Raw genomic sequence first — 26,568 nt, forward strand, 5'->3', positions numbered from 1 at the left:
TCTGACTATTTCTTCTTGTCTATCTTGTCTCTGTCTTTCGGTCTCTCTCTCTCTCTCTCTGTTCTCTTTTGCCTCCCTTATGCTCTGTCCTTTTTTCACACTTTGGTTGCTTTTTAATTCTTCTAGTTTACTTTTTCCTTTTTTCTTCTTTTGTCTCTTCTTTCACTTTAACAAAATTAGCAGTAATATAAAATAATATATTTGACTCTTTAAATATTAATTGAATAGTTATATCCTTAATAGCATTAATGTAAAAATCTGTGAGACAAATATATTATGTTTATCTCACAAAGGGTCCAAAAACAAAACTCTGCTTTCTGATGTTTTTCAGTTGTCTCTAGATAAACATCAGTGGAAAAATGTAGATCAGGGCCTACCAGTAAATAAAATATCTCCATCTTAGGTATACAAGGTTGCCTCTTTGAATATATTTCCTGTTTTCTCTGTATATTATAGTATTACTAAAATGGTATTAGCCATCAGTTAGTAGATTCCTATAAAGCAAGCACTATCATTTCATCTCTAAGTCCTGGAACAATCTTGCCAAGAAACTTACTGTTTCTCCCATTTTACAGATGAGAAGCTAGGGTTTAAGGACACTGGTTGCACTTCCCAAGCTCACATAGGTAGTGAATGACAGTTAGTGAGCAGACCTTACTCCCTCTGGTTCTGAAATCTGTATTCTTCTGCTTCAAAGCCATAAATACAAAGCTACATTGATTTAACACATCCCAACTTTTCACACAGCGTTATCCAGAACCAATGAGCAGCACGGTTGATTTATGATTCTTACTTCCTTTTTTCCTACCAACCCTCTGGTATAATTGATTATAAGAAAGGAATTGACCCATAGGTTGGCAGCAAAAAAAAAAAAAAAAAAAAACAGGAGAAACTAGGGCATAGATTATCCAGTCCTTAATAATTCAGTGTTGAACCTATGTCACAAAACAGGACTGCATCCATATCTCTTGGCTTTTTTTTGATCACTCCACCTTATACCACTTCCACCTCCCCCTCACCACACACACACACACACACACACACACACACACACACACACACACCATGTAGTCTTTGCATGTAATTTCCCAGCATTCAGCACTTTTCAGTCATTCGATTTTGTACTTCTTAAATACACCCCTTAAAGCTCTCCGTCTTTCTCTTATAATGTTGTATGGTGACAAATGGTGACTACACTTACTGTGGTGAGCCTCAAGTGGTGTATAGAATTGTTGAGTCACTGTGTTGTACACCTGAAATTAATAAAAACATTGTCAACTACAAGAGTTTGAAAATTAATTTTTAGTTTAATTAATTTTAAATTTATTTAATTAAAAACTTTGCCTCTCTGTAGACTTTCCTGGGTTACCTAGTCACCTTGATTCTTCCTTTCTGGATTTCTATAGCATTTAAAGAGTTAGTAAAACTGGTAGCATTGGATCTATTTTTTGTGCTATATAGGTGTTGCTTTCTCAAATAAAAGAAACTCTTAACTTCTTCAGGATGGGAATGACTTTTTTATAGCCACAATGGCTTCTACTGCGCATTCCTCGTTCCCTCTAATATGACTTCCACCCCTGTCGTACCACTGGAGCACCTCTTTGTAGGATCAGTAATAATTGTCATGTTATTAAATCCAGCAGACTTTTTTTTTTTTAACTTCTCAACATTACTCAGCACAATTAATGACTTTCTTGTTCTGAAAACTGTCTCCTTTCCTGGCTCCTGTGACATGGTATTCTTCTCTGTTCTCAGAGATTATTCCTTCTTAGTCTTCTAGACAAATTCATCCTCTTCTCCTAATCCAGTAGATGTTGGGATTCCTCAGGGTTCCATCACAGATCTTTTCTCTCCTCAAAGTGATGTCATCTGGACTCACAGCTTACTATTTATTTTCAGGGAACTTGACAGTCACATCTCTAATCCTTACTTTTGCTCAGAGCTCTTACTGCCATTTATATATCTCAAAGGCATCTTAGAATAATCTAAAACTGAACCCATCCGTGATTTCTGCTCTTCTCCCCTCTTCTTACCAAATTTGATCTTCTTTCGACGTTCCCTGTCCATCTAATTGTGCAAACCATATCCTAGACTCATCTTTGAAATCTTCCTTACTCCCTATATCCAAGCTGTGACTAAGTTGGCATTTTTATATGTTTATATAAATCTCAAATCTATCTACTTATCTTCATTTCCACTTTTACCTTTTTAGATTAAGATACCATCATCTCTTGCCTGGATTACTTCAATAGCTTCCTGACTGGTCCTGCTGTATCTGCTCTTTCCTCCTCTGAGTCACTTCTCCCCACTTCAGCATAAGCTTTTAAAAAATGTAAATCTGTTCATGTTATCTCTCCTTTTAAAACCATTCCATGGCGGAGTGCCTGGGTGGTTCAGTTGGTTAAGCATTTGCCTTTGACTCAGGTCATGATCCTAGGGCCTTGGGATCGAGCCCTGCATCAGGCTTTGTGCTCAGTTGAGAGCCTGCTTCTCCTTCTGCCTCTGCTGCCCTCCCCCCCCACTTGTGTGTGCTTGCATGCTTACTTTCTCCCTCTCTCTCTCAAATAAATAAAAGGGTTTTTTTTTTTATTAAAATGAAAAATTAAATTAAAAAAAAGCGTTCAGTGGCCTCCCATTGCTTTAGTATCCAAGTCAGAATCCTTGATCTGGCCTCTAGGCCCCAGTGACATCTGTCTGCCTGTGTCTCTCTTACCTGATGCACTGTGCTGCTTCTCTTTGCTGTCTCTGCTCCATTCATATCATGTCACCCTTACCTGTCTTCAGACATTCACTGCTTTCTCTCACCATAGTATCTTTAGACATTGTGTTCCTTCAATCTAGGACAATCTTCTTTACCTAAGTAATTTTACTATTTCTCCAAATCTCTATTCAGCCATCATTTCCCTGGAGAAACCTTCCATGACCCTCTAGATTGAGTCAGAGACCCCTGTTAGACACTAAAATATTACCATGTTAAATTTCAGACCCAGAACTACTAACTCGTAATTCATTATACTCCTTAACACCGTTGTAGTTTTACATTTATTTTTATGACTATTTAATTAATGACTCTCCTCTTTGCCACAGGACTTGAGGACTTTCCTTTTCACTCGTTGTATCCATAATGTCTAGCATAGTGCCTGGAATATAGGAGGCACCTAATATCTATTTGGCAATAGGTAGGGGATTGGACAGATGGATGAATCCAACTCTACATAGTTGTAGACACACAATGGACAAGTAGTGAGTGAGTGACTTGATTTGCTAAGGAAATTTCTGGGATGTTAAAGAACAGCTTTTACTCCAATTTTTTTGAGTGATAGTAACACAATATAAAGGAAAGTCCAGTAGCTTTAGAATCAGACACTCTTGGGTTCAAGTCCCAGGTCTGTGTGTTAGAGACCATGTGATCTTAGCCAGCTAATGTCTTTGTCTTACTTTCCTAGTCTGTAAAAATAAGTTTATAATCTTATCTCAGAGTTGTGAAGATTAAATTAGATAGTATATAAAAATATATATATAGCACAGTGTTTGGGATGATAGGTAGTCGATAAGTATAAAGCCCTCTTTCTTTCTAAATTGTGATGAAATCTTTATTATGATAAAGCACAGTAATGTTAAAATATGTTTGTGTTTTACAGCATCAAACATACTGTTACACAAGATTCTTTAAAAGGCAATTCCTTCATAGACTGCAGTCACAAACATTTTTTATCTTTAGAAGTACAAGGAGGCCTCCTTTATGACAAGTCTCTAGTAATGTGGTCTCACAGCTTGAAAACTGAAAGCATTATAATGGTACTTTAATGTACTCATATATTTTATACAGTACTATAATATATAGCTTCTCAGAGATAAATTATTAAAATATCATTTATTTAAACTGCATATATTAGACGTAGGTTATAACATTGATTCATTAACACCTAGATTTCTTTTCAACCCACTTGTATAGAGTGCCTGCTTCTACTTATTTTTTTCAATGGGGAATGAACAGGCTTTGAGCCAAATAACTGTTTCTTTCAGAAGGACTATAATAACAGGTTGTGAGTAGGGTTGCAAGAGTTTCTGCAATGGGTGCAATGCAATCTAAAGAATTAAGACAAATACGTTTCATAAATGCCTTCCCTAGGGATCAAGAGAAGGGTAGAGAAATTTTTTAACCTACACTTGTACCATTGGGCTGGAGGTCATAAGTACTAAAATGGCACATTTTTAGAGCTACTGTACCTTTTTCCCCCAGCCCCTCCAAAAAAAATTAAAATATGCAGTATATTTTAATGAAAAGCATACTGGACTAAGGAGTTAACAGTGCCAGGTTTGAAATCCATCTTTCTTAGTAGTTAGCTATATGACCTTAATCAAATCCAATCACTAAGCCTCAGTTTCTCCTTCTGTAAAATCAGAGAGTTGGATTGGATGACTTCCATAGTACTAAAAAGCTTTAAGATTCTCTGATTTCAAGTAGCCTAAGTTTTTCCCCACTTGGATATATAAGAATAACTTATAAATTAGCAAACATATTTGATAATTTGAAGATGACAGATCATGGGCCTAAATAAAGTGAATCTAAGCAAACATTCAAAATACTATATGCTCCTGAGTCTAGGTCCCTTAGTAACTCCCTCAAAAGCAGGTGCCAAGTATTCAGCTAGGGAAATGGCTTTGCAAAGAAGAATATTCATTCATCCCATCCATTGTGATTAGGAAAAAGTGACTGCCAACATCACCAGATAATATCGTAATTTTTAAAAAATTATATCAGTATTACTTAGCAAATCATAAGAATTTAAGCATTAGTGGGCATTCAGTAAAGTATCACTATGAAGTCAACTTGGAAGGAATAATACTCAACCAAGGGATATCTAATGAATTTCCCTGTCTGGTACTAAGTAACCAGCCTGCATCAAACTAACAGAAAATAGTAATGAAGGGAATGGTAATTTTTCCTACAACTAGGACTAATGACTATCCTAGGAATTTATATTATAGTTGAAAGTATGCATGTCAGTTCATCTACAGTGTTCTCAGACTAACCATTTACTAGCCAAAGTCCATTTTTAGCCTTTGCTATCTGCAGCCCATTTGAATCTTTACACTCTCATGTCCGGAAGGCTCTCTTTCCTACCTGTGCCTCATTGTTTTTAGGGGCAAAATATTGTCTGTCAGCAGTAAGAGCAAAAGCTCAGAGAGATTGAAACCACAAACATGTTTCCTGTGGTTTGTGGAACATGCTTCTTCTCTTGATAATAATACGTAATGTTGCTCCATTGTTGGTAGCAGCCTGTCAGAAACTGAATAGGGAGGTGTTCAGTTTGTGTTTTTCATTAATACTTAAAAATACTAAGGTAGGAAGAGAAGGTGAAAGAAGAGACATTCAACTTTTTCCTCTCTGAAGTTAGCATAGAAAAGGTAATTTTTTTTTAAAAGGTAATGTATTAAAGGCCTTGTTCCTATCCAATCTGTTTGTTTTTCAATTCAAGGTTTGCATTTTATTTTCAGTACATTGAGTGGAATCAAAGAGTAAGAGTCAAAAAGGAGTGTCATAAGTAAAGAAAGACCAGGGCTTTTTGAGCTTGAATACCAACACAGACTATTTCTAGACAGCATGCCACCGCAGCTGTGTGATTTAAACAAAATAAAAACACACACAGTAGAGGAAGATGTGCATTCTGGCCTAGAAGATATGCCCAAAGTGGAATGAATTTTACTTAAGACTAAGGGAGTTAGCAATGACTGTAGTACAATTACTTGTAGCCTTCATTGTTATCTGTGTAGAAGAGTGAAAGGACAGCAGAACTAAAATCTTTCCACTTCTTTCAGGTCTTCCAAAGATGCGTAGGAACATAGAGGAGATTGTAGCTACAGAAGTGCTTAAATTTGATCAAACTTGGGAGTTAAGGGGACATTTTTTTTTTTAATTTTTATTTATTTGTGATAGTCACACAGAGAGAGAGAGAGAGAGGCAGAGACACAGGCAGAGGGAGAAGCAGGCTCCATGCACCGGGAGCCCAACGTGGGATTCGATCCCGGGTCTCCAGGATCGCGCCCTGGGCCAAAGGCAGGCGCCAAACCGCTGTGCCACTCAGGGATCCTAAGGGGACATTCTATAATCCAGCCTGTGAATTTTAACTTTCCCGAATGAAGGGCAGGATTGCTCAGCCCTAGCTCTTTAAGCGAGCCTCAGACTCCCATAAACCACAGATCTGCCAACCCATAAGGGCAAATTGTAATGATGAGCTCATGTTCTATCTAGGCCACTTGCCTGTTTCCAGCCTCTTTGCACTCTTAACCTCTCACCACCTGTCACTGGGCAAACACACAGCCATGTTTGTCTCATTAGTTCTTAGATTTGTGTGATTCTGTCCATGTTTCACATTTTGTGCACCTTTGTGTCATGGTTTGTACTCTCTTATGTCTGTATGTACTCTCTACCTCTACTTGAGCACCGGAAAGAGTAATAGTTTCTGTAGTAATTAGCTCAGCATTTATCAGGGGGAGACACAACATAGAAGAATCCTGTTGGAAATTTCAACTCTCACTAAAAGGTATGGAAATTTGAAGGAGCTGTGTCAGTAATCTTCAGGGAGTGCGGTGTTTTCTGTGTCATATCAGAGGAAGTGCAGCTCTCTGTTTATCAAATGTAAATGTCTTCATTTATAGTTGAGGAATAGTTTGCTATATTATAGCTGCTCAGAAAGTGTGCAGACTCCGTAGAGAGATTAGAGGGTATCATAGTAAAAGGAAAGCAGGAAGTATAACTGATAGAGTCGAAAAGAGATGCAACCTAAAGAACAAGAGAAGAGAAGAAGATGACATGGAGAAAGAAGGGAAAACAAAGCCTTCATGGGCCTTTCTTCAAAAGAGCTAAATCAGTCCTTGATAAAAAAGAAACAATATGCTTGGTTATAGAACATTTATGAGGCACCGTGAAGGAATGTCTTACTCAAAGGATCAATCTCTCTCAAAAGGAGAAGCAACTTTACTCTTTGTCAAGAAAATATCACATGAATTCGTGCACCTGAAAGTGTGAATTTTCAGGCCATCCAAAGAAAGGACATAAATGATGTGTGTATTCCTTCTGCTTGTCACAAAATTAAGAGTGATATATGGGACTTTATCTGGATGTCTTCTAAAATTTTTATTCAACTAAAATAGCTATTTTGTTCGGTTCTTTTCTATTTTGGTAAGTTCTTTACTTCTTTTCCTTTTCTAACCCCCTCTCCCAGAGTACAGAGGAAGAAATAGGAGAACTATTCTGACCTTAATTCTCTAATTAACAATGAGGATTTGGTTGGGAGAGTGGAAGTGAAAGATTCCATGTCAGTTTGGGAGAGGGGAGGCTACATAGTAAACTGTTGTACTCTACATAAATAGTGGCCACTACTCTCTCAGAGGAGATTATATTTTCCTGCCGCATCAACATCCGTTTAGTGACTCACATGTGACTTGTATTGGCCAAAGAATAGTTAGCAAGTGTGACCTATATCCATTACTCCTGGACAAATGTTTTTAGTACATACTTGTCTGTGTTCTTTTTTTTCCTGTCTGCCAAATCAGCAGTACCTCACAAAGTGGTTTTTTTTATCAGCCTCAAGCCAGGATGGACATGTAGCATAAGTTTTAAAAAGCCAATTCATTGTTGTAAAGCAGAAGTTGTCAGTCATGTACTACTTTGTGTCCTCTGCCTCCCCGTCCTGCCTCCTTACCTCCACTCCTATGCTGGAGACATTTAGCAGTATCTGATGACATTTTTGGTTGTCACAACTAGGGCATTGAAACTGACATCTGGTGGTAGAGGCCAGGTATACTGCTAAATATCCCACGATGCACAGGACAGACCCTCACAACAAAATTATTTGGCCAAAAATGTCACTAATGCTGAGATTGAGAAGCCTGTTATAAGCTTCTGGGATTGTTTATAACTGGGTTATTAGGATAATGTAACCTATCCTGACTAATACAGCAACTACCACAATTAATTTTATGATAACTAATGTAGAAATAACTGGGCTTAACCATCTTAATGTCTTGGTTATTAGGAAAACAGGTTTGAAAGAAATCCAGAAGAAAAAATGTAGATATCGTACTATAGCATAAGGTTTTAAAGGTGACTCAGATGGCTCAGTCGGTTGAGTATCCAACTCTTGATTTCAGTGCAGGTCATGATCTCCGAGTTTTAAGATGGAGCCCCAAATTGGACTCCATGCTGGGCATAGAGCCAGCTTAAGATTATCTCTCCCTCTCCTGCTCTCTCTCTCTCTCTCTCTCGCTCTCTCTCTCAAATAAAAAAAAAAAAAGATTTTGAAGGTTACTCAAAAGATTCAGAAGCTATCAGTTCCACAACTGTTACTGTGCAGTTGCAAATATTCCAGATAAATAAAAACTAAATAGGTCTAAAACCAGTATGGTTGTACATTGAATTCCCCAGGGAGCTCACATATTAAAATAAAGAAGGTTTGTAATCAAAGATAAATATGCATCTTTCATGGTCCTCTAAAAATAGCATTTAAAAAAACCTAAGTTCAAAATTAACATAATTGAGACCTACAGAAAATGCTAAGATCTCCAAAGGGCTTTGTGCTTGTTTTAGTTGTATTAGCAGCAAACCAAGCAAGAAATGTGTCTCTTATTGGATTCTTATGAACTTATACAGAAAGCAAAACAACACATTCCCTCGTGGCCCCAGCTGGATTACCTGTTTCCTGTTCTTCCATGATAGCTGATTCTCCAACATCTGTTTTTGAGGCAGTGAACTTTTATAAACTTTGCCTATACTTACAGTAGCAGAGGCAATTACTGCTCACCTTTGTGGCTTGGAATTGCCTCAACTTCCAAAGCTTAGAAATGATAGATTTTGGATATACCTGTCCCTTCTTAATAGAACTACACAAAGATGGAATGCTATACTTCAGGGATAGTGATTTTCAGTCATTAAATGTTTTCAAGCAAAGCTCAGAGAGCCACTTGGTGTCTATTCTTTTCTAATCCAGATGGCCTGTAATTCTAAATTTAAAACTTTGGATTAAGGTTAAGAACAGATTTTTGATCAGGTGTCTCTCAACTTCTAATATATGTTAGCCATATCTAAAAGCAAGATACTAAGAAATAAAGATGCCAGTCATTCAGGGGCTCAGTCAATTAAGGATCTGCCTTTGGCTCAGGTCATGATCTCTGGGTCCTGGGATCAAAGCTCTTGTTGGACTCCTTGCTCAGCGAGGAGTCTATTTATTTATTTCTCCTTCTCCCATTGCCCCTCCCTTCTGCTCATGTTCTCTCTTTCTCTTTCAAATAAGTGAATACAATATTAAAAAAAAAAACTCTCCCTTGAAACTTCTTTCTCTGAGAATAGAAAGGGTAACTGCAGGGTCCTGGTCAGAGTCCAACTCTATTAATTGTGTAGCCTCTGAGAATTTCCTCTCAAGGCTTTCTTGTCCACCTGTCCAAAGCTGTGTGTTTCATTCCCTGTCATCATATCTGAGTCACCAAATCTACATTCCGAATTATCTGCTTGGTCATTATAGTTTCCCCAAGTTCACAGAAGAATTACTAAGATGTGGTCAACAAGCAGTGTTAGTGTGACAAAATCTGTTTGCACATTTACTTCTCACCAGCTGAGTAAGTGGTAGGAAATTTAGTAAAAGAAGCTATTAGTGAATTTCTGTTTTCTCTCGCTGTAATTCACACCAAATCATATCTGATGTTTTCTCTTTTAATGATATAATGAAGATGAGGCATACAGTATTTGGGGTGCACTCTTGAATTATTACAGTTTTATTAATTTCAATTATTTATAAGAGATACCTCAGTCAAAAGTTCTGAAATCAAAACAGGGCAATTGCTTTATAGTAAATTGTAAAGTATAAATTGTATAGTAAAGTAAGGCTATAAGTAAGACAGTGTTTAAGAAAAGAGTTTATAATGTCATGTGACATTTAATTAAATGTGAGGGGCCCCTGGCTGGCTCAGTCAATAGAACATGCAACTCTTTTTTTTTTTTTTTTTTTAGATTTATTTATTTTAGAGAGCGAGAGCATGCCCATACTAGCATGCCCTCGACTGGGGAGAGGGACAGAGGGAGAGACTCTCCAGCAGACCCTGGCCAATGGGAGAGCTGGAGGTGGGGCTTGGTCTCACAATCCATGAGGTCATGACCTGAGCCGAAATCTGGAGTCAGTTGCTTAACAAATTGAGCCACTCAAACACCCTAGAGTGTGCAACTCTTGATCTTGGGGTCGGGAGTTTGAGTCCCACATTAAGTGTAGAGCTTACTTTAAAATTTTTTTAATTGAAGATTAAAATATATTTTATGAATTTCTGATTTTTCATTTGTTGTAATATATATTTCTTAGTTTCATCTTCTTTTTTTAAATTTTTTTAAAAGATTTTATTTTTAGAGCACAAGCAGGGAGAAGGGAAGAAAGAGAGGAAGGGGGAAAGAATCCCAAACAGATTCCCCACACAGATCCTGGGCAGAGGGCCTCCATCTCATGACCCCCAGATCATGACCTGGGTAGAACCAAGTTGGACACTCAACCAGCCAATCCACCCAAGCACCTCAGTTTTGTGCCTTCTTAATAATGCTTGCTACCTGCCCCACAAAAAAGAACCACCAAGTCACAGAATAATACAGATAGCAAATAAACATAAAAGTTAAATATTACTAGTAACTGAAAAAATAGAAATTAAAATATAAAGCTACTATTTTCCTTTATTGAAAGTTTTTTGTATGTTTTCTTATTATAAAAGTGTAACACATCTTCATTGTAGAAAATAAGAAAATACCAGAGAACAGAAGAAATCATAGTGGCAGCATAATTAACATCTCATGTAGATGCCAATCTTTTTTAATTCATGTCTAAGATTTTTTATCCATGTTTAACAGTTGTCTCCTATTGACATGACTTGAATTTTTGTTATTTTAGGTAATGCTGCAATAAACACCCTGTGTGGTAATCTTTTTTGGTTTGGGGGTTGTTGGGGGTTTTTTTGTTTTTTATTTTAGAGAGCAACCAGTTCCTGGTTTTTTTGATTTTGATTTTAGAGAGCAACCAGTTCCTGGTTGGTAGAATTGCCAAGGCTGGGTCAAATCATGTGGCATTTTTAAGGGTTTTGATGATCTTTCCCCAAGTTACTGACCAGAAAGATTCTATCAGACATAAGAGAATACTGGCTTATGCAACTTCTAATCCATGTTGTCTGTGTTGTTTTCTTACTTTTATATTATGATAACTCCAAAATGCTATCTCATTGTTTCAGTTTTTACTTTTTTGATTAATAATCAGAACATTTTCTTTTTTTTTTTTTTAAAGTAGGCTCCATGCCCAGTGTGGAGCCCATTGTGGAGCTTGGACCCATTACCCTGAGATCAGGACCTGAGCTGAGATCAAGAATGGGACAGTCAACTGAGTCACCTAGGTGCCCCAATAATCAGGACATATTTTACATGTCCTACCAAAATACTATAAGTTAAAGAAAAATCTTCATTGCCAAATTATTTACAAGAAAACAAACAAAAGACACACACTAAAATGCTCAACAAGAGAAAAGCAGTTAGATAAAAACTGTTACTTTTAAACAATAAACTATGCAGGTATTAAAACATTCAGTATTGCGCCGCCTGGCTGGCTCAGTCAGTGGCATATGTGACTCTTGATCTCAGAGTTTTAAGTTCAAGTCCCATGTTGGGTAGAGAGATTTTTATTTTTTTAATTAAGTATGCAAAGTATACTAACATCAGAAAAAAATTTATAATACTAAGTAAAACATTAGAATGATACATTTTTATGTGTAATTTGATCTACTGTACTCCATAAACATGGAAGAAAAAAAAATCAGAAAGAAAATATGCCAAAATGCAATTGCTTCTGCATGGTGATAGATGACTTTTAATATCTTATAATTTTTAATACTTGCCACATTTTTTATAATTAACATACCACATTTGTGAAGAAAACACATTTCTGGGGGAACCTGGGTGTCTCAGTGGTTGAATGTTTGCCCTGGGCTCAGGTTGTGATCCCGGTGTCCTGGGATCGAGTCCTGCATCAGGCTCCACACAGGGAGCCTGCTTCTCCCTCTGCCTATGTCTCTGCCTCTCTCTCTGTGTCTCTCATGAATAAATAAATAAAATCTTTAAAAAAACATATTTCTGTTAAATATACTGCATATATGGTGCAAGAGAGGAAACTGTCCATCTGTAATTTGTGTATCATGTATTCTAAAAATAATACAAAATATTTTATTTTGAAACAGATAACATAAACAAGATTCTGGTAAGCAGTTAAATAGCCACTTGTTAAAATGTTAAAAGTTCCACTTCCTTGAGATGCTGACAATTGTTGGAATCCCCTGAAAATGTAAAATGTGAAATTGCTCATGACTTTTTTCCTTTTTAGGTTGCTGCTGTTGATCTTTTGGTTCCTGGAGTTGGAGAGCTCTTTGGAGGAAGCCTCAGAGAGGAACGGTACCATTTCTTAGAGCAGCGACTGGCCAGGTATTGATCAGACATAAACAAAATTCAAAAATTGAAGATGGGGCACTCGAAGGCAGTCTTGGCAGAGTCACAAAGAACAGCAAATGGGCCTCAGTGCCTAACTGACCTGAATCTCAGACTCTCTGTGGCCTTGAGCAAGTTGTCATGTGACTTCCCTGAGCTCCCCTTTCTTAAAGATTGGAACTGCTATGTGAAATAAGGCCACAGTGACATGTGCCCACTATTTGGTGCATATTTCTCCCTATGGAAATTGCTTTTTAAAAAGTTAATGGTAGAAGACAACCTTAAAGGGTTTCCTTCATTTTCCCCCTTCTTTCTGTTCTTTTTTATTTACTCTAAATTATGATTGGGAACATAAACTAAGACTCCTTTAGAGCCATAAAGAAAAGACAGACTCTGAACGAGAGAAAGGATAAAGATGGAGAAAGAAAGATACTAAAAATATCCACTAAACTAACATTTAGAATAAGCAGTTTTTCCTTCCTCAGGTTTTCTGCTATGTAAGGGTCTTGATTAAGCTATTTGAATAACTCATTTTAACTTGCTGCTTGAGACCTAGGAAACGAATCCATAAACACACAGAAAATGTTTTGGAGATGAGAAGTAGGGAATCGTGTTTCTAATTGAACTACCACTCCTATGTATGCACGGTCTGCCAACAAACCACAATGACTTCCTAAACTAACCAAGGTTATAAACCTCTGTTTTCCATGGTTTCCACTTTTGCTATGCCAGACTTTTAAAAAAAAAAAAGGTTTTTCCCATGTTGAAGGCTTAATCCCACTCTCCTACTCTCCAGATAATACTGGATTTCATAGAAACCTGGAAAAGCCTGAATATGATAGTTTGAAAATATCCTGTTAAAATAGCCATTTATAAGGCCTTCTTTTCCTAATGGAGAAATGCTAAAAGTTTATGCTTTTCCACAATCCCAACCTATAAATTTATTGGGTAACTTGGTTTTGTAATCCAATCATTTGAACTGCTCTATTTGATTAGGGTCCAGAAGAAGAAAGGAAATAAATATGTTCTGAGAAGCCTCTATTTAGTTAGATTACTAACTCCTTACTATTACTATACTGTTAAGAAAGTCCTGGGAAAATCATGAAAATGAAGTAAAGGTCAAACTCCTTAGATGGAAAGAATTTGAAGATCTCTGGGTTTTTTTGAAGCACAATAAAAATCACACATGGCAAGAAACCTCATTTGTTGAAAGATTAATTGGTTTGTTTTCTTTGCTTGCTTCCTTCCTTCAGGAAACCTTTCCTCATAACATTACATGTTTACCTAATATCTGATAATATCCAAATTTATCTTTCCTAATGAAATAGTTCTATGTGTTTCCCTGTCTCAGGGATCTATCTGTGACTTCGGTTCATGTTTTCTGTATAACTGATTTTTTCATAGTCCTTATCACTTCAGGTGCACTGTGATCCTAAATACTTTTAAAGGGCTGAAATTAATTTTTTATAACATTTATTTTTATTTTTAAGTAATCTGTACACCCAATGTGGGGCTGAAACTTACAACCCTGAGATCAAGAGTTGCACACTGTACCAACTGAGCCAGCTAGGTGTTAAAGGGCTGAAATTAATTTTAATGAGTATTAAGAGCTTAAAATTTTATTAACATTTTTCACATTGGCAAAACAAAAACCAATTTACAACCATATTTTGAAGGCAGAATCTATATTATTAATGCTATAGAATGAAATGTGTCTTTATGTCCCTTGTGTGTACCTCCCAGCAACCTTAAGTAACAGTGCTTTTCTTATGTCATAGAACAAGAAGCTCATCTGAAATGAACCTCTTCTTTTGGGCTCTGGACTATACTTTCTTTCTATAACATTTATTGTCTGTACCACTTACTTCATTATACCTAGGGCTATTGGTTAACTTACCTTTCTTAACCATACTGAATGGTCAGCCTCTCAATCATATTGTATGTTTTTTGAGAGCACAGGTTTTTGTGTGTACTTCTTTATTTTTTTTTTTTAATTTTGGGGGGGGGGGCGCCTGGGTGGATCAGTGGTTGGATGTCTGCCATTGACTCAGGGCATGATCCTGAAGTCCCAGGATTGAGTCCCACATCAGACTTCCTACATGGAGCCTGCTTCTCCCTCTGCCTGTGTCTCTGCCTCTCTCTCTCACTCTCTCTCTCATGAATGAATGAATGAATGAATGAATAAATAAATAAATAAATAAATAAATAAATCTTTAAAGAAAATTGGGGGGGGGAAGATTTATGTATTAGAGACAGCGAGTGCACACCTGAGCAGAGGGAAGGACAGAGAGAGAGGAAGAAGCAAACTCCCCACTGAGTGGGAAGCCCAACGTGGGGCTCGATCCAAGGACTCCAGGACCATGACCTGAGCTGAAGGCAGACGTTTAACCGACTTAACCACCCAGGCATTCCTGTGTCTACTTCTTTATAAAGAACACTGCACACAACCCAGGATAAATGTTTGGTGGTTGGTATCTTCGTCTTATTGCCATTGTTTGAAAGAATTTTGTTTCTTTCATCTTACAGATCAGGACTAACAGAAACCTACCAATGGTAAGAATGTGGCCCTTAATCATTCTTATTCTAGCTATTGGTCTGATTGTTATGTAGGTTTTATATGTATTCCCTAAGCACTGTGGAAGAGTATTAAGAATGAATAGGGGATCCCTGGGTGGTGCAGCGGTTTGGCGCCTGCCTTTGGCCCAGGGCGCGATCCTGGAGACCCGGGATCGAATCCCACGTCAGGCTCCCGGTGCATGGAGCCTGCTTCTCCCTCTGCCTGTGTCTCTGCCTCTCTCTCTCTCTCTCTGTGTGACTATCATAAATAAATAAAAAATTAAAAAAAAAAATTAAAGTATAAGATCTTTAAAAAAAAAAAGAATGAATAGGTAGGTTCTCAGAAGATTACTTATTCCCTTTTAGTGCTGGAAAAATAGTAATAATATAGGCTGCCTTTTATTTATTACTTATTGTGTGCCATATAACTGTGTTAAAATTTTAATGTATTTTTTAAAAGATTTACTGATTTATTTGAGAGAAAGAGAACGCAAACCAGGAGAGAGGCAGAGGGAGAGAGAGAATCCCAAGCAGCCTCCCCACTGAGCATGGAGCCGGATGAGGAGCTCAATCCCAGGACCCTGAGATCATGACCTGAGCCAAAATCAAGAGCCAGACCCTCAACCAAGTGAGCCATCCAGGCACCCCTGAATGTATATTTTCTTATGTAATTATTATAACACCTTGTGAGTTAGGTACTATTTTCATCTCTTTTTCATTACCCCTCCAGACCTAAGGCTGAGAGATATTAACTAACTTAAAACCACACAGAAGCATAGAGCTGAGGCTTTGTTCCTATCTTTTTAGCTTCAGTTTCTCTCTGTGTGAAACTGGGGTTTGAGCTAAGTGATCCCTAAAATCTATAGAAATCTAAGCTGCATAGGGAAGATCACTTGTCTGTATTCATACATTTACATCTCCAAAATTGTTCTGATTTTCTTTCTGCAGACCCTTTCTTCAAGTACTTTTCAATATATACAAATTATGTAATTATATTTTTATAGTAGCATTCCTTCATATTAATTATTAGTATTCTTAATTCGTTTGCTATCCTCAGAAGAAGGAAGAGTCAAATTACACACCCTACTTTTGGTAATGGAAGAGCTAGATTATAGAAATGCCAAAGCCTAAAATTACGTTCAGGTCATGACCCTTGAATGCCTTATTATATACCAGTAGTGACCTTAGGCATACTTAAATCTCTCCAAGTCTTGGTTTTCTTGGCTGTGAAATGGAATAATAGTATCTACTTAACAGGATTATTGTGAGGATAAAATGAAACAATGTAGGTTAAGTATCTACCTAGAATGGAACCTCAGTTTCTTTTCCTTTTCTTTCTTTTGTTCTCAGCCTTATTAGGTAGATGAACCTAACCAAGCAAGCTTATGCATTTGCCTGTTTTTGTGTGTCTACAAGATAATCTTCATAGTGGGGAAAAACTAGCTAGATCACAAATTCTAATTGTTGGTTAAATAAGTTTGGGTCTTTTTAGTCTTTATTAACCATTCCAATACTATTCTTGTCCCAGCTAAAGTTTTCAAACTTTTAAAATTTCTTTTTTTTTTTTTTTTAATTTTTTTTTTAAGGTATTTATTTATTTATTTGTGATAGTCACAGAGATAGAGAGAGGCAGAGACACAGGCAGAGGGAGAAGCAGGCTCCATGCACCGGGAGCCCGACGTGGGATTCGATCCCGGGTCTCCAGGATCGCGCCCTGGGCCAAAGGCAGGCGCCAAACCGCTGCGCCATCCAGGGATCCCCAAACTCTTAAAATTTCTAAATAAAAATATCTAGTATTTGAATCTGCTTCCCTTTATCTGGTAATCATATAATATTTTAAAGGTGGAAGGGATTTAGAAATCTTCAAGTTTGTAGTCTCTACTAGTGTTCCATTCCACTGTGAGTAGCCACCCCAAGTGTCAGATAATTTACTCACTTTCTATTTCTACATGCCAAATGTAAGTCACATTTATAACTAGTTCCACAAATTTCATACCATCTCTTCTACAGTCTGGCTACCCTAGAATCAATTTAACAACAATCAAAAATAAAAAATCCAACAAATGCGTATTTGTTCAAAAACTTGTTTTTTATAAGTGGACTTGTCTATATATCAAAGCAAAGGCAAGAAAAATGCTATAGACTGAATCCATCTGCTGAATTCATTTTCCAGACATGTATGCCCGTGTATACATTGACGTATGAGAAATTTAGAGATAGCTAAAGCTATTGCTGGACTTCTAGCAGCCAGCCCAGATCCTGCAGATATTTATGGCAGGTGGTTTGATAGGCCTTTCATCTCATTTTCTCAGTAAATGAAAGTATATCCTGTCCTCATGCCTTATAAACTTAAAGTTAATTCAGCTACAAAATATTTCATTTACTCAAGATTGTGCTTCTTCCATTATTCCTGATAGTTCTTAATAATCTGAAGTTTTATACTAGATATCCTATTTATTGATCCCTCACTTAATTGTAATTCACCTTGTTGCAATTCATCTTTTAGAAAGATAAGTATTTAATCTTAACTGTCTAAAATACTGATACATGTGGTCATTATTATTAATAGTGGGGAAATAAGTGATAGTCTTTTTTTAATATTTATTATTTATTTATTTATTTATTTATTTATTTATTTATTTAAGAGAGTGAGAGAGAACATGAGGGAGAACAGAGAAAGAGAAGCAGACTCCTTATTGAGCATAAAGACCCCAGCGCAGGGCTTGATCCCAGAACCCCCATATCATGACCCTAGACAAAGACAGACGCTTAGCCCACTGAGCCACCAAGGCAACCTGTGATAGTTTTTATTCTTGAAAAGCCATATGAGTACTAGCTATGGCACTTAAGTTTTATTCTAGAACTGATTTTACAAATTATTCAAGAAACTATAACTGGGACGCCTGGGTGGCTCAGTGGTTGAGAATCTGCCTTCGGCTCAAGGCGTGATCCTGGAATCAGGATTGAGTCCCCCATTGGGTTCCCTGCAGGGAACCTGCTTCTCCCTCTGCCTATCTCTCTGCCTCTGTCTCTCTGTGTCTCTCATGAATAAATAAATAAATCTTTAAAAAAAGAAAAAAGAAGAAGCCATAACTTGCTTTTAATCAATATTGTATAACTAAAGAATTCCCCCACCAAATGACATAGTAAAAATACTTACAAAGTCTTCCTCCTCTTCCTTTAGTGAAATAAATTTATTACAGGCTGGTGTGTTGAATTCTGAATTCAAATCATGACTGCACCATTTTCTAGCCATGGGATCTCATATGGGAATTGAATGAGTATAAACAAAGCTTCAGAGCCTATCTAGCTTTCCAGAAAAATGACTCTGGACTTATTCTACTAGGTTTGAAGCACAGATCTGGAAATTTCACTCTAGCATTCAAGAGTATATTTTTATGCCTTCAAACAATAAATCGTCATAGAGTTAGTAAAGTATCTACTCTAGAGCAGACCCTGGAGATAAAAGGTTGAATAGGACACAGTTCCTGCCCTTTATAGAGCTTATAGTCTAATCAAGTAGGGGCATCTTTTTATGATTTATCAGGCAAAACCCTTCACTCTCCTATGTGTATTAAACAACATGATTTTAGTAAGAAAAAAGCATTAACATATTAAGACATAGAAGTAGAATGCATTTTCAAGAAAATTAACATTTTTTGTAACTTTGTGAGGCAGGTTTTCTGTATGTAAGTCCATAAATGACTTAAAAAGGATCAAGTAAAAAAAAAAAGGATCAAGTGACCAAAGCCCATTAATGCATGACAGAATTTGTTGCTGTTTGAGTAAACCTTCAACAGATCATTTTAACTTTTCTGTGTCATTCACCTGTCCTTGGAAGGAAAAGATTTGTTTACCACAATGATGTGAATAATAACAAATGGTTGCAGAATACTTTTGAAACAAAATCCTGTCACGACGTCTGATTCAGCACAGCATCTATAGTTGAGGATTCTCTGTTTTTCAAAATCAGGTACCTGGACCTCCGTCGATTTGGATCTGTTCCCCATGGAGGTTTTGGGATGGGATTTGAACGCTATCTGCAGTGCATCTTGGGAATTGACAATATCAAAGATGTTATCCCTTTTCCAAGATTTACTCATTCATGTATTTTATAGCCGGAAGACTGGTTAAGGAAAATTACCCCGTGCCAGACATACTGCATGTGAATATGCATACAGGAGAATGCATGTTTGAATTTTAGAAATGCAGAAGCTTTCAGTATGTAATTGTCATGCCATAAGATAGAGCATATGAAAAATAGAACTGATCATAATTTTCCTAGAAAGTTGAGAGCATTTCATGGGAAGATGAACTCCCTCAAGAAGAGGTACTTATAGCAGGTAGCATCTCAAATCTATTATGTGAAGTAAGAAGAAATGAAGAGACTGAACCATAGTCTGAAAGGTCCTTTCAAACTCTCTCAAGACATGATGAGATGGTATTTTAATTTGTCTTTAATCATTAGATCACTGCCCTCTGTGACCTTTGAGAAACACTTGTAGCTAAAAAGAATGTTTTTTGGATCATTTGCCACGTGCCATTTAACCTATGATAAATGCCCATCTTGTTTTCATCAACTTACTAGACATCACAGAAAAAAATATTCCTTTCGGGGTCCTTAAGTTACTATTCTGAATTGAAATCTTCTTTCATCAGACTGGGTGAAAACAGTCACATTTAATAACTGTTGATCTTTAATTATAAAAATGAATGAGATGTATTAATTATCTAAACTAACGACCGTTATAATTTGTTTATAATAGATGTTTATAACTTCCCTGATAATAAAATAGATTTAATAAATAAATAAATAAATAAATAAATAAATAAATAAATTAGATTTTTGATACCTGTGAAAGAAAAATACAGTTAAATTTTTAAATTCCACTTGGCCTTTTCCCAATGAAATTTGGAAGAAAAGTATTTTCATTGCAAGATGATGATACAAATATAGCTAAACCTAAAGGATGGGTAATTTGGGATTCAATAAGTAACATTGTCAGGACGCCTGGGTGGCTCAGCAGTTTAGCGCCTGCCTTCAGCCCAGGGTGTGATCCTGGAGTCCTGGGATCAAGTCCCATATTGGGCTCCCTGCGTGGAGCCTGCTTCTCCCTCTGCCTATGTCTTTGTCTCTTTCTCTGTGTATCACATGAATAAATAAATAAAATCTTTTTTAAAAAAAGTAACATTGTTACTTTTATTATTAGTTATTGAGAGGATCGCTGATTTGGGAGTTGAGACCTGATAATTGTAGCACTTTATGTGTATGTTTTTGGACAAGCCACTTACTCTGTATGAGCTCATACATCATTTTCCTCAGAGTTGATATAACAGTTACATGAAAGTGTGTGTATATGTGTGTTTAAAACTGTGAAATGCTACACAAATTGTTTTTAACTCTTTTAGTCCTTATTGAGTTACATACCTATGGACTTACAGCAAAATTGTATACTCAGTAGAGTTTGTATGTATCAAATGATGGTAAATGGCAGGCATACCTGAATAATCAGTTTTCTCTGTCTCATTAGATAATTTATCTTAGGTTATTTCCTAATGACTTTGTATGTGTTTTATTTTATTCTAACTCAAAGCAAACAACTGAAAAGAACTGCAGAACCTTAGAGCTGGAAATCACAGAAGTTACTGAGATGTTCTCATGACCAAACTTCTGCCTGATGCAGAGAGATCCTGTACACCTGGGCAGCCTCTTCTTGGCAAAGTGCTCAGTATCCCACAAACTAGCTCATTCCATTTCTGCATCTCTCTAATTAGTAGCTTTTGCTGAGCTAAAATCTACTTTCCTAAAACTTTAATCCCCTGGGCTTAGATACCAAGTTTAGGATAGTACAAAGAGGTAATTAGGGCTTTCATAAGGCTTGCCTCAATCATGAGTTAAAGATAAAATTCATTTGTTTGTTTGACAGATATTATTTGAGCTTATTCCATATGCCAACAATGGCTGGATGCTAAATAAATGATAATCAACAAAACAGAAATGACCCTTGCCTTCATGGAGTTTACATTCTATTCGAGAAGATACACAATCAGTAAGCAAACAAATATTTTATTTCAAAATATGATGTAAGCTATAAAATTTTATGAAGAGCAGGGCAGGCACAGGTAAGGTTGCTAGAGAAGGCATCTCTGAACAGGTGATCTTTAACCTTAGACCTGGGAGATAAATGCAAAAACCATTCTAAAACATTTGCAGGATCAATCAGTATTGATTTGACATTCAGGTATTGATGCTGTATTAATCTTGTGGCATGAGAATCACAAACACTCACAGGCCCCCAACCTGGAGGCACTAATATTTTCTGAGGCTATCAGGAATCATGTCTCCAGTGATTCTTGAGGAACCAGATAGAATTCTAATGTTAACATTACATCCTAAGTAACAGTGATATAAAAAATCATGAATCAGAGAAACCCCAGGTTCCCATCTCAGTGCCACCATTGATGTCACTGTGTAGCACTAATCAGGCAGGGTCATCTTTGTGCCCTCCATTTATGCCACCTGCAGAATTGTTGTTTCCAAGTGCATCAACTCTAAGGATTCTTCTTCTGTCTCTTGATCTTTCAGGAATTTGTGCTACAGATAGTCACTAATAATAATTGATTTAGAGTCTAACCTTTACATTTTTAGTACCCACTACATCTCCCAAAAATGGACAGTGAAGTTAAATCACTGAAAGTTTTATGATAGACTTCAGTATGTTCATTGTATATGTGTGGGGTGGGATGAGAGAAGGTCCTTCTCAAATAAACATTGTTCCTCACCTTTTCCATAGTCTTCAGCAGTATATTTCCCAACTTTCATACTTACTTATTCTTTTCCTCTGCAATTGATCACAAAACAGGTATCTGGTTGAAGCCAAACACTTGCCACTCATAACAAGCCTCAAAATTTGCATCTTTGGCTCAATACTTTTATTTTACCAGTAATTGAACAACAAATACTAGTATTAGACAAAGATGAAAATGCCAGAACTAAGCAGCAACAGCAGGAAAGAAACTTTAAAATGTCCATCTGTCAACTGGTGTATATAAATATCCAAATTCTACAGATAAACAGCATCATATAATTCTGTATAATGAATAGAAGTATAGATTTAATAGTTGAGGACTGCCTCTACTATAATAATATTCCTAAAGGACTTTGTGAGAGAAAAGGTGATATGAGGGTGTCTTTATTTGAATAACCAGTTTCCAATGAGGGAAAAATGAGATTCTGTTTTCCCAAGATTTCCAAACATCACCTCAAAATAGTAACCCCAACCACCCAAGAAAGAGTATTTTGAAACTTTGAAATGGTTTTTCCATCATTAATTTCCATTCTCATTTCAAATTTTGAAGTAGGTGGAGAAAAATAGTTACTTTCCATCTGGCTGTCCTCTTGCCTGGGGAAGTTGTGCTGTCTTTTTTTTTTTTTTTTTTTTTTTCTTTTTTGGTCTGACAAGAACTTAATTGTGTGAGTGATCCATTCCAGATCTAGACATAACTCTCCCACCCTCTGACCCAGCCCAGAGACTGTCACAGAACAGCAAAGGAACTGTTTGACCTTTTGTCCCTCTCAGACAGGATCTGCCAGAAGCACCCCTCTACAATGTTATACATTCATACTCTCTATAAATTGAATCTAGACATTCAGGCATGACTGAACAGGCATTGAAGATGCAATTGGTGAGATGGATTAACTCTACTCTTCTTTAAACCTCTTGTTTCAGATAATTATAGATGAAAGATGCTTATTTGGATTGGATTGCTATTTATTCATATATTTATTTTAGTAAGTGGTGAGGCAAGAACATAAAAATGCAGAGTTGAAAGACAGATTGGCCTGGATTGAATTGATAAGAAATGTGTGGGGCTTTTTGGCTTCTGATCAATATTTGTATTCAGTCTGCAATCTAAAGTATGTATAATAAAAAGAAAACAGGTGGGAGTAATATCTGATGGTAGTTTCTTCCCAGTGTGGAGTCCAAATTAAAAAGCACTAAGGACAAAAAATAATCTTAACCTACACCAAAATGATTAATAGGACTTCCATAAGACGGATCTTGTTAGATCATAGTCAACACACCTCCAGAAACCCTAGACTTTTTGCCATTACCAGGAGCCCTGGATTACCCCTCTGAGTAGCTAAGGCCCCAGTTAGCTCTTAGGCACTCTGATTTGGAGTCCAGTGAATTTACAGCCATTATTAGCACACTGTGTGGGAGTTTCTAGAGGAACTTTGTAAAGAAGGCAGGAGTTTTTGTGTTTCTTAAACTGTCATTCAGGCAGCTGTTGAATTAACATAGCTCCTGACTGTTCAGTAACTTTATGCTGCCTCCTTTATTGTTCATAATTGTTATCATTTGAACATCGCTTTACAGTTTACAAAATGTTTTAATGTATTCACAGTGTATTCTGCATTTTGTTATTTTGTAGCTTACCATGCTTCAAATTCATTTGATTTAGTAAAAGATTAGTTTATTTGTTATGAGGATTGGTTATTAGGGATTCCTGGTATCTGAGGAGAGTAAGACTGCAAATAAAGCTCACCACTCTTAGCCTGCAGAGAAACTGAAAGCCCAGAGCTCTGTAGTAACCAAAGAATTTTGTATCTTCAGCCCCAGAGTTTAGTGGACATGTTGCAAAACACATACTTTGGCCTCTGATTTCCTTGTTTTACACAAGGAGAAGAGATTTAAGAGTGTGCTGGGAAATGACAATTGAGTTCAAATGCATTCTAGTAAAGAGAAACACTGACTATGGAATAAAAGGTCCTGGACCCAGCAGTGTGCTAAAGCTTGCTATGTCTCATTTTTTAAAATGAATTTATTTATTTCTGCAAAATACAGCTAGAACTGTATTTTTCAGAATGTGGGCCATTTGCAGCTGTGACTCTTTGACTTACAATCTCTGCACGCTGGCTGAATAGTAACTGCTTTGCTGTTTTTGTAAGATCCTGGATTTGATCCTGAAATCAAGGGATTTGATCCCCTTGTCTATGATATGTAACCTATCCTCCCCTGTATTTTCCCAGCTCCTGGTAGTTTACCCACTCACTATCCCTTCAATGAGTAGGAGCTTTCTACCTAAGATAGAACTTTTTCTATACTTGGAGAACTCTGACCTAATAGTACAGAAACCTGCCTCTCTATAGCAAGTGTAGTAAGCCAGAAACACAGCAACACTGTTTCTTCTCCCCAGCCTTCTGTTCTCCAGGATAGAATCTCTGTAACTGCTCAGATGGACAATCTGCCCTTCTCTGAAGGACTGTACCCCACTAGATTATTCATCAGGCATTGTTACCTTAAAATGGGCCTTTTTCTTGGCAGAGGAATGCTTCCCTCCACTGTCCACCCAGCTGCTACACAAGTACGGTCTGATACCAGTTTTGGTATTAGAAGAGCTTCAAAGTCTCCAATGCCTCCTTGCCAGCTGTCTGTAGTAACGTTCTTCTGCCTGTATGTGTAATAATTGCTGACAAATCCTAATTGCAGCCTCACAGTGTTCAGGGCAGTCCCAGCCCCTTCCATTTGAAGATTGCAGTAATGGATTTGGGTTATATGCACATTTGTTGTTGAAGAACAGTTAAGTTTTTTCACTGAAGACTTCCATTAATATGCATTTTCTTTGCAGTGCCCCAAAAGGCAGGAGCTCATTCCTGTTCAGTTAAGATATAGCTGACCGATGATCCCTTTAAGTGTAATTTCCGTCTTTCACATTCTGCACTACAGGTTTTACATCAGGAAACTGTTGGGTCAAGTTCCTGCCAGAAAATGTGGTGCATGTTCAGTGTCTTGGAAAGCACATTAGAGAGGGAGAGAGGACTCTGATTTAAGTGTTGACGTTCTACTTTTGAACAGTGGGACCTTGAGCAAGTTATTTTACCTGTGGGTTTGGATAGGCATCTGCGGGATGAGGGTAATCCTTATCTTACAAACTGCTGTGAGAAACAATGAAGGCATGTAGAAGGGTTTCATAAACTGCACAAATGGGCAGCCCTAGTGGCTCAGCTGTTTAGCGCCGCCTTCAGCCCAGGGCATGATCCTGGAGACCTGGGATCGAGTCCCACGTCAGGCTCCCTGCATGGAGCCTGCTTCTCCCTCTGCCTGTGTCGCTGCCTCTCTCTCTCTCTCTCTCTTTCTCTCTCTCTCACTGATGAATAAATAAATAAAATCTTTAAAAAATAATAAAAATAAACTGCACAAACTTCATAAGATCTCCTAAGGGGGAAACCTTTTCAAAACTCAAAAAAATCTGTATGAACTAAGATGTTTATTGCATGTTGAATGAAATATTTATAGCCATTAAAAATTATAGGAGAAAATATGTTGAAAAAAATGTCAAATTGTAGTTTGTAACTACAATAGTGTAAAATCTGTATACATGGACAAAAAGCATATGGGGAAAAAAATGAGATCACCTGTTTCAGAGCATTGGAACTGAGCAACTTTTTTTTTTTCAAAACCTCGTTGGTATATTCAGTTCAGTTCAATAAACTTACTGAGCACACACTGTGCCCAGGTCCAGTGCAAGATTGCATATACAGAGATAAATAGGACATGCTTCTTGCCTTAGGGACTCCAGTCTTTGCCAGAGTTTACTGTGAATAGGAATCACAGGGGGAGCTTATTAAAAAATTCAGATTACCTGTCCTACCCTAGGAAGTCTGATTCAGTAGATGGAATGGCCCACAGTTTGTACTTCCCAAATAGTGACCCTGCGTGATCCTAATGTAGGCGGCTTATTTCCATACTGTGAGAAAGCTTCAGTGACACTTTAAAATTTTTACAGTAAAAGATAATAATTGCACAAATATGCTAAGGAACATACGATGTTTCTGCCCGCACCTTTGAGCTGGTTTTTATCCCTCTGTACCAAGGAGGGAAAGCCAGCTCACAGAGTGATATTGCTCTTAAACCCATGTAGCATGAAGCCTACCACACCTCTTGACCTAGATCTCTTCCTCCCTTTTTTGTCCACTACCTCACCCATGTTTGGTTTCTTTCTCCATGCATGTGTGTCTCTGCCACTCTGATTCCTCCTATACCCAGTAATCTATCAACATCCAGATTCTTCCTCTTCCTTTCTCCAGCTGACCCCCCAACCAGGTATGTCCATTTTATTGAAACAAGCATATCTGCTTCACTAATTTGTTCTGGAAGGCTCTTATGTATGGTTAATGTTTCTCAGAAAACTCAGGAGTGGTCTATTCATTGATCAAGAACTACAAAATTATCATATGTGGAAACTTTGGTGTTCTGGTGCTTGATTGACTGTCATTTAGCTCTTGATTAACTTTCTTCCAGTGAGTTAGCAGCACTCAACAGATTCCTGTCCTGCCAGTGGAATTAGAGTACACCCTGCATTCTGACACAGCACTACTTGTCTCGACATGCCTGTAAATGGGTTTGGGTAGCTTTCTCAGTCTACACACCTGTCACCTCTTAGTCACCCAGAATCAAAGTATTACAACCCTGATCACACTGTCTGAGATTATGAGGCTTTATTTCAAG

The 26,568-nt window shown here is 37.2% G+C and overlaps 1 protein-coding gene and 1 long non-coding RNA gene across 10 annotated transcripts in view; one reads left to right on the forward strand and one right to left on the reverse strand.

Annotated features, from left to right (window-relative positions):
• NARS2 (asparaginyl-tRNA synthetase 2, mitochondrial) overlaps positions 1-26,568 on the forward strand; it is a 135,384-nt gene that overhangs the window by 100,730 nt on the left and 8,086 nt on the right. For 2 of the 8 annotated variants that reach the window (XM_025419528.3, XM_025419522.3), the window contains exons 12-13: positions 12,399-12,496; positions 15,026-15,052. In XM_025419528.3, the coding sequence (XP_025275313.1) occupies positions 12,399-12,496; positions 15,026-15,052 (125 nt within the window). Of the gene's footprint in view, positions 1-12,398; positions 12,497-15,025; positions 15,053-15,515; positions 16,051-16,641; positions 16,858-19,028; positions 20,245-20,649; positions 21,843-26,106; positions 26,367-26,568 lie in introns of those variants that run through there. The other 6 variants (XM_049098723.1, XM_025419523.3, XM_025419518.3 and 3 more) reach the window with 6 other exon arrangements.
• LOC112642116 (uncharacterized) overlaps positions 1-26,568 on the reverse strand; it is a 53,423-nt gene that overhangs the window by 16,043 nt on the left and 10,812 nt on the right. For both annotated transcript variants that reach the window (XR_004807934.2, XR_003125059.3), the window contains exon 2: positions 1,202-1,253. This is a non-coding gene — a long non-coding RNA (uncharacterized LOC112642116). The remainder of the gene's footprint in view (positions 1-1,201; positions 1,254-26,568) is intronic.

Source organism: Canis lupus, chromosome 21, assembly GCF_003254725.2.
Source record: "Canis lupus dingo isolate Sandy chromosome 21, ASM325472v2, whole genome shotgun sequence".
NCBI classification, from domain to species: Eukaryota; Metazoa; Chordata; class Mammalia; order Carnivora; family Canidae; genus Canis; species Canis lupus.